Below are 12,103 nucleotides of genomic sequence, written 5' to 3'. Positions count from 1 at the left end.
ACAATGTGAAATGTATGAACGTTTTGCCCAGGCCTTGTCGAAATGTTTTGTTAATACAGTTGCCCACTCAGTTTCTTATGATTGTACTGATGAGTTGGCACCCCACTAACGGCCACTTACCATACTCATCAACCTGGCCTATGCTAGTTTTCTTCACAACAAAAGGAGGGAAATTTGGCTAAATGGCTTTGGCACTGAGACCTTATGCACCCATGATGCTTACGTAATGCACAGTGCAAAAATATTAAAAATATGAAAGCATTAACACAACACAATAATGCATACTTGACAGTCTGAAAATTCCGGCCCAGGTAGATGGTGACTTGCTGACAGTCATATGAGAGCTAGTCCCTCGCCGATGTCGGTGTTGGAACCTTGGTCTATAGATTCTAAGAGAAACTTCAGTTTGAGTGCCTGCTGGGAAAGGATGACGTGCCACTTGCGGAGGAAGTAATGCAATGGGGGACTCTTGTTAAGTATAAAGTGATTAGCAATTGTTTCTATTTCCAAATCCGTTTTCCGAAACTATGCACTAAAATAATTCTGCAGTCCTATTGCGTGGGCTCTGTCGTGTCATTGGGGTGCGGCTTCCCTGGAGGCGGGGTGCAAGAGCATGGAGGGGACAAGCAGGTCCTGCGTGATATGTTTTTGCTAGGCATGGTTCTAGAGTGCAAAGGGTACATTCTGAACCTTTGTGGTGTACTTAACTTAATTAGGGAGATGGCAGTTGTGTGCAGATCCCCATACCCTCTTTCGCATCTCCTAGCCTTTCAATGATATTCCCGCACAGTAAAAGACGCAGCGAAACAATGCACTATGAAAGTGAAAGCACGCATGGAACGCTGTAAATACATACAAAAGAAGCGACTGCCATTGCTGAAGCGGGCATCCCGCAAGTGCGGATTACATTATATTTAGCAAAGAGTACTCCCAGGAGCTAATGCAAGCTATACAGTAAGGACACAGTAAAAAGTCCAGTTGTTATGGGAGGTTACAAATTCAGACAAGGCGGTACAAAGGCATGACTAAGCCTATTCATAAATGAAAAGCAACCATTTCACAAGGACGGTAACAAGAGCCAATTGAAAAGATGGGTGGGGCTTCTATTCCATACCTCAATACATCATGCCTCACAAAGCAGCGCAGAGGCTCTACCTAAAAAGGTGACACATACCATTTTAATAGCAAGCATTTGGCAGCCATGTTTAGATGGCTGTATGTTTTTTAACCTATGTTGCTGAATATGTGGGATGAGTTTAAAGATGGTGTCTCCGAGCTGGTCACTTAGCATACTGGCTCCGTCATCACAGTTGCTAGACATTCTTTTGTCATTCTCGAGCATCAAAACTGACACTTTATGATCTAGCATTACCAACATGACTTTACACATTTTAGCACTTGCCCTCCTCCACCAAAATCTTCAATGTATTCTTGGTTTGCTCTGGTACAAGCAGATCCGTAGCCTTTGATAACCTAGCAGGCCTTGCCATCAGAAGGTGTTTTGGTATTATTCCAGCATCTTTGCTGCATTTGACCGTCACTATAATCACTAGATGTTATTTGTACTGCATTAATTGGGCTTAAAGGTACACAGTATATGGAAATCAGAAAAGTCATTGACAATTTGTTACTTTGAGTTTCAAGTGAGGATGATCTGACTGCTCATCTAACAGACTCTTTGCCCAGATGTTAATTTCATTCAGTAATGTTAAATATGTTGAGTAAGATCATGGTTAGACTTAAAATTAACAGCAATGTTTATGTGGATGGTGCAGGGCAGACAGGTGGTAGTTGTGCTTACGGCCACCTTGGCTGGTAGCTACTCAAATGATTCATAGGTAGGCCCTTTTAGCGCCAAGAGAAAACGTGTTAAGGTGGACCAGAGTAAAGAGCCTCCTCTGAGCCATTTTTACTTTTTTTTATAATTCGGGAAAAGCTGGACTATCTGGAGCGGAGTTGTTGAATCAAGTCTTAGCTAAGGCTAGGAAGTGGAAAATATTTTTAAGATGGAGTCCTCAACGTTAAAGATTTTTTTTTTTTTTTTATTACACACGGTGTTGAACACTAAGCATATTGGGTGGGGTTGAGAGAGGGAATGTACTGATGCAATGTGTGGTGACAGCATGGAAGAGAGGCAACGATGAAGAGGTTTTATTTAATTAAGAGTCTTATATGGCGCTAGCCAGACACGAAGATTTTGGAGCGCTTTACAGCATGTTCACTTGTAGGATACATAAACATAGTATGTACAATGGCTCAAGACTTATCACATAATAGTCGTAGAACGCAGGGTATGTTATCACAGTAGTATGTACATGGCCTGGTCATAAAGAAGAGCGCGACTCGTGACGAGATTAGGCTGGTGGGAGGGCATAGGAGAGAGTCCTGGGGAGAGCGAGGTAGAGTTTTTAACCACATGGCTGCTGGGCGTTTTCCCCCCCCAGTGCTGGAAAATGCCATTTTAGTGGCACTATGACAAGCTCAGCTCGTCATCAGCACACGACACCCGTGGGTGATGACGAGCTGAGCTCGTCATCAGCATCGAAAGGGTTAATGTCAAAGTGTCTATGTGCTGCTGTGGGCAGGCTACGATGGTTAGGTTGTAGCTATCCATACAGGAGAGATCGATTGATGAGGAAGTCTTTGAGCTGCCTTTTGAATCGTAGGTAGGAGGAGTTAGTCCTGATATGGACTGGTATGGAGTTCGACTTTGGGTGCATTTCCTGCGAAGGATCTGGATGCGGTTTTTTGTTTGAGAGTTCTGGGTGGCATAAGGAGTAAGGTGTAGGTACTCCTTAGGCTTCTTGTCTGACCGGCCTTCTGGAGTTTGGCGGCCAGGTAGGCAGGTGTTCCTGTATGCAGCGCTTTGAGCTTGAGGCAGGCAGTTCTAAAGTTGGCCCCCATTTCAATTGGGAGCCATTTTAGCTCTCTGAGTGCAGGGAAGATGTGTTCATATTTCTTTACTCTGGTGACCATTCTGGCTGCAGCATTCAGAGTTTATTTGGCGGGAGAGAAGCTGATCCTGTGAGGGTTGCAATCCCGTAGTCCAGTCTGGACAGCACCAGGGATTGAGTAGCTTGTTTGAGGTCGTTCTGAAGGATGAAGGGTCTTATTTTGTTGACTAGTTTTAAGTTGAGGAAGGCGTTCTTGAGGTGTTTTCAACATCACTGGGAATCACACTGGACCCCAAATTAGACATGAACAGAGTATGCTAAGGTGGGGTTGTGTATACATAACAATATCCCAAATGGTATTATTGAGCACGTAAATAAACAATACTTGTTAAGGATATCCATACAGTATTATCCTAAAAAGATCAAGGAGTCAGTTATTTTTTGGTAGTGCTAAAAAGCATCATTTTATGTTTGTCATTCAGAAAAAAGGAGGACAGATAAATACAGTTAGTCACAGCACTGTGTGAACAAGTAAACAAATAGCAAATATCAGCCCAAGGGTAGTACAAGGTGCACGAGTGCAGTGTGTTGTGACACTACGGCAGCGCAAGTGACAAAAAATATAGCGTGAGCGGCGCAAGGTGCAAATATATACAGTGAAGGTACACAATGGTTCCAATAGTGGTCTAGACTGTTGTAGTCCAGATTGGGGTGATTCGTGGAGAACAGCTAGCGACTGAGCGCTGCCACCCGATCCGACTTACTTCCGGAATCGAAGAAGATCTATTCCTTCACCGTGCGATTGAACTTTCAGCTTGAAGATACTTGATCCGATCACCGCCGAAGTGGACGCTTTGACGCCACCCGACAGCCCTTGTCCTTCCGGGACCACACACTACCCCAGGACACTGCTGTTCTCCACAAATCACCCCAAAAGACTACAACAGTCTAGACCACTATTGGAACCCTTCATACTGATCCGACCATTACTGATCATTGCACTGTACCCAGCCCACCAGGTCCTGATGATGATCCTTATTAACACGGATCGAAACGCCGTCGACCAAACAGCCAGACTCTAGGCGCCTCTCCACAGTGGTTCTCCTTACAAATGTTGAACTGAGATATTAATATTGAACTGGAAACCATTGTGTACCTTCACTGTATATATTTGCACCTTGCGCCGCTCACGCTTTATTTTTTGTCACTTGCGCTGCCGTAGTGTCACAACCCACTGCACTCGTGCACCTTGTACTACCCTTGGGCTGATATTTTCTATTTGTTTACCTGTTCACACAGTGCTGTGACTAACTGTATTTATCGGTCCTCCTTTTTTCTGAATGACAAACATAAAATGATGCTTTTTAGCACTACCAAAAATAACTGACTCCTTGATCTTTTTAGGATAATACTGTATGGATATCCTTACCAAGTATTGTTTATTTACATGCTCAATAATACCATTTGGGATATTGTTTTGTATACACCTCCTCAGACCCCAATCCCAATAGGTTGATGGGTTGATACTCCTGTTTTTCTACATAAGGTGGGGTTGTAGCGGAGCGCATCAATCGCTTTGAGCCAGTCTGAGATTTGGGCGTTCTCCTCATCGTTGGAGATAAAAGGAGGATTTCTGTCTTGATTGAGTTTTAGGTGGTTGCATGATAGCCAGTGTTGGACTTCTCTTCGAGTGACGTTCAGTCTGAATGTCTTCAAGGGAGGAGGTTTACAGCTAGATCTGGGTAACATCTGCATAGAGGTGCAAGGGAATGTGGGATTTTTTGAGTATGTGGGGAGGGGTTCTATGTAGATGTTAAAAAGTTGCGGGGAGAGTACTGATCCTTGGAGGACATCCCTGCTAACGGGGAGTAGGTGCGACGAGAAGATTTGAATTATTATACTTTGGGTGCGGTTTTGTAGAAAAGAGGTGAACCACTGTAATATCTCTACTGCTCCAGCTCTTTATTGAAGTGCCTTAATGAGTAGTTTATGGTCAACCGCTTCGAAGACTGCCGATAAGTCCAGGAGTATGAGTAGGCAGCAGTGGCCCATATCAAGAGATTTGTGCATATCATCGATTTCATTTTGGATCACTGTCTCTGTATTGCATCCTTTCCTGAAACCGGATTGGTGAGGGTCTAGGAGGTTATTGCTGTCTAGGTGTTGGGTGTGTTGGAGGAGAAGACATTTTTCAAGAATTTTTCTCTAACAGAGGGAGGTTGGAGATGGGTCTAAAATTATTCGGATCGTTTGTGTCTGCGCCATTTTTTTTTCAGTAGAGGTGTGACTTGGCCGCTTTTGACAGTCCGGCATGACTTCAGAACTCAAGGAGTGGTTTATGATCTTGGTCCAGTGCGGGGCTAGGGAGAGGGAGTTTTTTGGCCAGTTGAATAGGTATGGGATCCAGGACGAGTGCTGAGCGTTTAGTCGTAGATATCAATTTGATGACCTCTGCTTCAGAGATGGGGTTGAAAGATTTCCAACAGTTAGGGGGAGGTGCTTGAATGTAGTATCATCTTCAGTCTCTGGGGGGGTTTGCTGTCTAGGGAACTGCATTGCTCGTCCAAGTAGAGTTCTATCTTAGTGATTTTGTCATTGAAGAAATTGGCAAAGTTATCACACGTCTTTGGAGGCCACAACTTGAGTTGCAGGGGGCTTGGAAGTTTGTCTGAGAATATTGAAGAGTTCTCCAAGTCTGTTTTTGCGTTGCCAAGGGCATTACAAAAGAATGCCTTTTTTCATTCTTTGTGATTTTTGTATTTCCTTCGTATTGATTGGAGTCTAGCTCCTAGGATTGAGGACAGGTTTTTTTTTTTGCCAGTGTCTTTCTGCCGCTCTTACTTCTCTTTTTTGGGAGTTTATGTTGCCGTTGAGCCAAGATCTGGATGGGATGTTCCTGACTTTAGTTTCAGGGGGGCTATTTCTTCCATAATGGAAGTCATAGTAGTGTTGTACTGGGACGAGGGTTCAGTTGAGAGCTCACCGGAGTTGTTGGGGGGGGGGGGGGGGGGGAGCTTACCCTTGCCTCCAGGTGTCTAAGGGGAATCGGACTTGGATTTCTCCCCCAGCGGGGAGGGGGATCCTTCATGCCGGGCTTGGATTGGATCCTTTGGTTCATGTGGAGCAAAAAGGTCAGCTGGGACAGACTTAGTGGAGAGAGGATGAGTCATAAGGAGACACTCCACCTTCAATGTACATTAAATCACTCTGGCACAGTTAACGCTCTCTATGAACACAAAACGTGTGCTGCCATTTTTCTCCTGCACACATAACCGGTGCATTTCCCATAATTACATAAAACTCCATCAGACTGACATTACAGAATGTTCATTTATACCCTTCTTACAAAATTACAAGATTTATCTTCAGTGATATTTTTCCTCACCAACTAAGAGCGTACCATCAGCCCGCAAGGAAAGGAAAAAAAGTAGCAGCATCTCCGTTTCAAAATCAGAAACACACTGCACAAACAACTCCTGGGTAAGAGCACTGTGGTGGCATTAACCCTTTGCACGCTGATGACTGAACCGTTCCGTCATCAGCTGCGGGTGCGCTGTGCTGTGCTGATAACGGAACGGTTCCGTCGTGGCCCGCTCGCCGCTCATGCGCGGCACGATTTCCGCGCTGAGCGTTCTATTGAGCGGGGCGGTACATGACGGAACCGTTCCGTCACAAGCACAGCTCACCCGCGTGCTGTACGGGGTGGTTCCGTCACGAGCGCGGGACCGCCATGCGGCCGCCCCGCCCCCTTAGCACTGCGGCGGAATAGCCGCCGCAGTGAAGGGGTTAAGAAGCGCTGCCTCATGTTTAGTAGTACCCCAAACTCTGTTGCATTTAATATTAAGACAACACAACAAAACACCCTCCCACGTAAAAGACTGCTCCCATCACTTCAAATTCAAGCTTAAAAAACAAACACACTAAATCAGGTATAGGTTTTCACTTTTAAATGCCTACTTAATGATAATCATCTCATGCACCTAGCCTCTCAAACTCGGACATGCTTGGAAATTTTCCTCACCAATTTCATTTCTGATCAAAGTTTGTATAGATTTTGTTCTGTATCGGACCCAGGTTATGCTATCATTTTTCGGTGGCCTTTAAAATAGGTCAAACACACCGAGATCATACACAGAGCAAAACATTCACCCTCTGTAGGCAACTTGCTGGTTGGCTTTAGGACTCCAGTTTCACACATTTTCTGTTTAGTGATGTAACAGGACTACGTTTCGCCAATATAATTACAAAATTGGAAAGTTGAACGTTTCTAGATATCAACTGGATCAAAATAAATCAACATTATGCTTTTTCAGTGTGGCAAAACATGATAGCAGTACACTCAAAGAAGGCAGTCAAATTCTTACTGAATGTAAAGCATTTCATTTAAACAAAGAATGGCCCTCGGACAGCTTGGTAATAAGAGTGGGGAATCTGAACATTAGGAAAATTATTCCAACATCCAAAGTAGAATTTCATGTTCCAAACGCCGCCCATCACTACGGAATCAACAATGACCATCATAAAAATGAAAGAATAACCTTAATTTTCAAATGTCTCGTAAGAAAGGGTCAACAGTTGCAACCAATAGCACGTCTTGCAAAGCAACAAATAAACACAACCAGCCCAAATCCTTATCCTGCAACATATGTGATGATCCTTCTCAGCAGTTAGCTTTGTATTTTTAACCCAACCCAGACCAAACTGTCTGTAGTCTCATGAAGGCAAGTGGGACGCTTTATGAAGTGGAGTTTACCAGCACTGCCGTAAGCAGCATATCAAGAACGTCACAATCAGGACGGGTAAAACGGTACAGCTGATTTCATGCACTATATCTGGTGTCGAAACTATTTTTGACAGAAAACTGAAGCGCCACCTTCAAGTAAGAAGTATTGGAAAGGAGTAACTGCTACTGCATGAAGAAGGCTCTGCGGTTCAAAAACGCCTGAAAACTGATTTGCATCAAACAGATTGGAGTGCTGGGCGTTTATCAGTATGCACTGCAGCATAATGTAGAGTAAAAGAGTGCTCTTTTATGCATTGACTAAATAAATCCTGGGCCAGGTTCTTGTAATCTCAAAGCAAAATAGCCCAGACTGGGGTTACTGCACTTCTATGCTAATTAAAAATGGTTTGCCAGTTATAATTAGCATCTGAAACAGAGATCACATATAGTAATCAAAGTGGCTAGCTTTTGCAAAAGGCAAAGTGACAGGCGAAATGATAGTAGGATGTGAATTTACAGTTTCAATAATTAAAATTGATGAGCTATTTTTTTGCATCCCCCTAGAAAATCTGCCTCGTCACAGAATGCCACTCTACCCATGGGCAGTGCCTCTCAGTGTTAAGACAATGGTCCTGTCACGTAAACACCAAACATTTGTATGAAAAATAAAAAGGAAAAATGGTGCAATTTAACACTATGCTGGACTTGCATGTACCCAGAACAACAAGGTAATGTGGTATGCCACTAGACAAACTGTCTTACCTGCCACACTCCCACAATGGCATTGGCTATTAATATGAGTAATATTACAAAAGGCTCCACAAAAGCGGTAATTGTCTCTTCGCCTTCTTCAAACCAGGCCAATACCTACAAAAGATGCCACATTTTGGTTAGTATATAGCAACACAAACATTAATGTCTGTAACATGAAATTCAAATCAAGACAATCATTACTGATACGCCGGCTGATTAAACATTTAAAATGTGCCATGATTAGGTTAATCATTTTAATTGAAACGTCATTAAAATACCATATGCTAATCAATAAAATCTCTTCAATACGGTTTGCTGGCCAACAATATTTTGAGGAAGAACAGACAAGTTTAAAGTTGTTTTCTTTTTAATTTCATTTGGAATGTATAAAATTATAAGTAAAACTTTTTCAAAAAAATCATTGCTCATTCTGCTGCTCCATTAGCAATGTAGCTATTGTTAACTATTACTTGTCTAGTAATAGATATGGCATCACAGTACATTTCTGTAGTTTAGGGTGTGACTTTCTAAACGTTTACATCACATACCACGGACATTTTATTTTTTTTGTAAAGAAGTGGGGAAGGGAGAGCAGGTATGTCATCTATAAGCTATACATTTTGTATGTTTTTATATTCGAAGGTGGTACCAAATTGTCCATGTATTGATGGGTATGGATGGTCATTGCCCAGCAAACACAAGTGTTTTAAGTAGCAGATGGTAGAAGGGGTGTTATACACCTTAATAACCAGTTCACTGTATATTTTTACAGTGTGGAGTCGATGTTTGGAGTACTGTTGTAGTGTGTGCTGTAAGAGAGTGATGTGCTGTAGGCCTTGGTGGGCAGTGAGGTTAGCATGCCAATTTGTATTTTTATTTGTATATATAATATTTGTATATAAAATTTTGTATTTGTACATAATATTTGTAAAGCGCTTCAATCATCCCTAGGGATATCACGGCGTTGGGACGGAACTTAGAGCAAAATTCAGTTTGATTTTAAAAGATTATTATCTAGGAAAAAAGGTGGTTTTCAGTTTTTTTCTGAACAGCAGATGGTCAGCTGTCAGGCGAAGATCCAGTGGTAAGTTGTTCCAAAGAACTGCAGCTACTTTGGAAAATGATCGATCACCCATTCTAACCTCTGACGTGCGTTTGACTGATGCAAGGGCCAAATGACGATCTCAGGTTTCGTGGAGGGAACATGAAATTGCAACTTACCTCGCAAGATGTAAGGTCCATACTTAGGTCTCGCCTGCTAATGCGCTTGCGCATTGCTGGCAAGAGATATTGGGGCTTAACCAGAGCATAACCATCCGGCGATTTCATGCAGTTCACGTGAATACAAGGACGCGCATTCTCGCCACATGCACTTTTTTAAAGTTCTTTCATTGGCTCTTCACTTTAAGTCCTCCCACCCTCTCCCTGTCCAGCGCGCCGCACGCTTATCACACACCCCCTTCTCTCTAGCACGCTAACACGCATCCCACAGCCTCTCTCCCATTGGCTCTTCACTTAGTGCACGCTCTTTTCAGCCGACTCGCGCGCCTCGTGCTGATCACACCCCCTTTCTCTCTATCACGCATCCCACAGCCTCTCTCCCATTGCCTCTTCACTTTCTGCACGCTGCATTCAGCTAACCACTTTTCAGCCTCTCCCTGTCCTGCGTGCGCCTCTTGCTCATACCACCCCCTCCCTCAACAGACTCTCCTTTCATTGGCTCTTTACTTTGTGCACGCCGAGAACACGAAGCTCGCAGCCATTCTCCAATTTTGTTGCCTACCACACACAACTTGTACAACCCCCTCCCTCTCCAGCGCGCAACTCGCTCTCCAATTTAAAGTAAGTTCTCTCCGTACATAAAAAAAAAATACGTCCCATTGCCCCCACAAGTCGTTCTACTTGGTAGTGCATGCGAAGATTCACGGCGATCTGGGAATTTCCCGGTTGACGCAAAGCTAAGTCACAAAACGTAGCGCTGCCATTGGCTGGAAATTACGTCACGCCATTAACAAAGTCAAAGGTACAAAAAAACTAGAACACTAAACACAATTATGTACAGAACGTAAAGAACAAACATAGCATCCACCATTTTTAAATAGAAAAAAAAGGACAATAAAGTTACAACACAATTGCATCACACAAAATAAAAAATAAAAAGACACACACATTAACATAAAACATACAAATAAAACATGCAAAAAACACACTAACACACCATCACATTGGCTAAACATACAAACATCACACACTAAGCAGAACGCCATAACATACAAGACACTCCTAATGTTAAAGGACAGCATCACTCTTCAACACCACAGCACTAATACACACCACCACAGCAACACACCAGCACAACTCTGCACCACCAAATCAACACTCAGCACCGACACAGATGCACTCAGAACCACCACAGAACCACTCTACACCAGCACAGCATTACACAGCACAAACACAGCATAAGTCAGCACAACAGCACTACTCAACTCCACCACAGCACCACTAAGCAAAAGGCCAGCATCACTAAATGCCACAACAGCACCACTTTACACCACCACAACACTACTCCGCACCAGCCCAACATCACTCAGCAACACCCCAGCATCACTTAGCGCAACACCAGCAACACTCAGCGTCACCACAGCATCACTCAGCGTCACCACAGCAACACGCAAACACTCAACGCCAACTCAGCATCACTCAGCAACACACCAGGAACGCTCAGCACCACCACATTATCACTCAGCAGCACAACATTAACACTGAGCGCGACAAGAGCACCACCATACCACAACTCAACACCACCACAACACCACTCAGCACCACCACAGCATCACTCAGCACCACAAAAACACTAGGCACCACAACAGCACCACTCAACACCACTACATTACTCAGAACCACCCCAGCATAAGTCAGCACAACAACAGCACCACTCAGCACCACCACAGCACCACCACACCAGCATCAATAGTGGACACACCAGCATCACTGTACACAACCACAGCCCAACTCAAAAACAGCACCGCAGCAATCAGCACCACACCAGCATCACTCAGCGCAACACCAAAATAAATAACACCCAAACATCGATAAGCGCAACACTAGCATCAGTCAACTCAGCACCACCCATAAATCAACATTAGCACAATACCAGCATCACTCGGCACCACGCCAGCACCACTCACCTTCATAACATCATCAATAGGCAGCACAACATTAACACAACATTAACACTAAGCGCAACACCAGCACCACCACAGCACCACTCAAAGCAAACACCATCAACACTAAGCGCAACAGAATGACTCAGCACAACCACAGCACCACTCTGCGCCACAACAGCATCACTAAGCACCACCACAACACCATGAAGCACGCACAACTAAAAACAAACACAGCAGCAGTAACGAAAACGACAGCACAACTCAGCACCACCACAATAACATTCAACACCACCACAGCAACACTCCGAAATCAACACTCCTAAAAAAGCATCAAAAAACATCCATCCACAAGAAATTTCAAACTACAAGCACCAACTACATCCTCAAAATACACACTCCAAATGCACCATCCAAATAAAAATTAAAACTACAACATCCAAATCCACTTCACCACTCCAAATTCACACTCCAAATAAAAACTAAACTACAGGCTCAAAATCTACGCTCACTCAATATATCGCCATACACAAACACAACACTACAACACCGCCCTTTCTCTAACACAA

General features: G+C 43.7%; 1 protein-coding gene across 3 annotated transcripts in view; it reads right to left on the bottom strand.

Annotated features, from left to right (window-relative positions):
• The window catches only part of ATP2A2 (ATPase sarcoplasmic/endoplasmic reticulum Ca2+ transporting 2), a 311,453-nt gene that overhangs the window by 275,127 nt on the left and 24,223 nt on the right, over positions 1 to 12,103 (bottom strand). For all 3 annotated transcript variants that reach the window (XM_086943013.1, XM_086943012.1, XM_086943011.1), the window contains one exon: positions 8,380 to 8,484. Coding sequence is in view for 2 of the 3 variants with exons in the window: in XM_086943012.1 (XP_086799138.1) it covers positions 8,380 to 8,484 (105 nt within the window). In the remaining variant the exon portion in view is untranslated. The remainder of the gene's footprint in view (positions 1 to 8,379; positions 8,485 to 12,103) is intronic.

Source organism: Lissotriton vulgaris, chromosome 11 (assembly GCF_964263255.1).
Source record: "Lissotriton vulgaris chromosome 11, aLisVul1.2, whole genome shotgun sequence".
NCBI lineage: Eukaryota > Metazoa > Chordata > Amphibia > Caudata > Salamandridae > Lissotriton > Lissotriton vulgaris.
The sequence above is the reverse complement of the archived record's forward strand: the minus strand, read 5'-3'. Positions and strand labels throughout refer to the sequence as shown.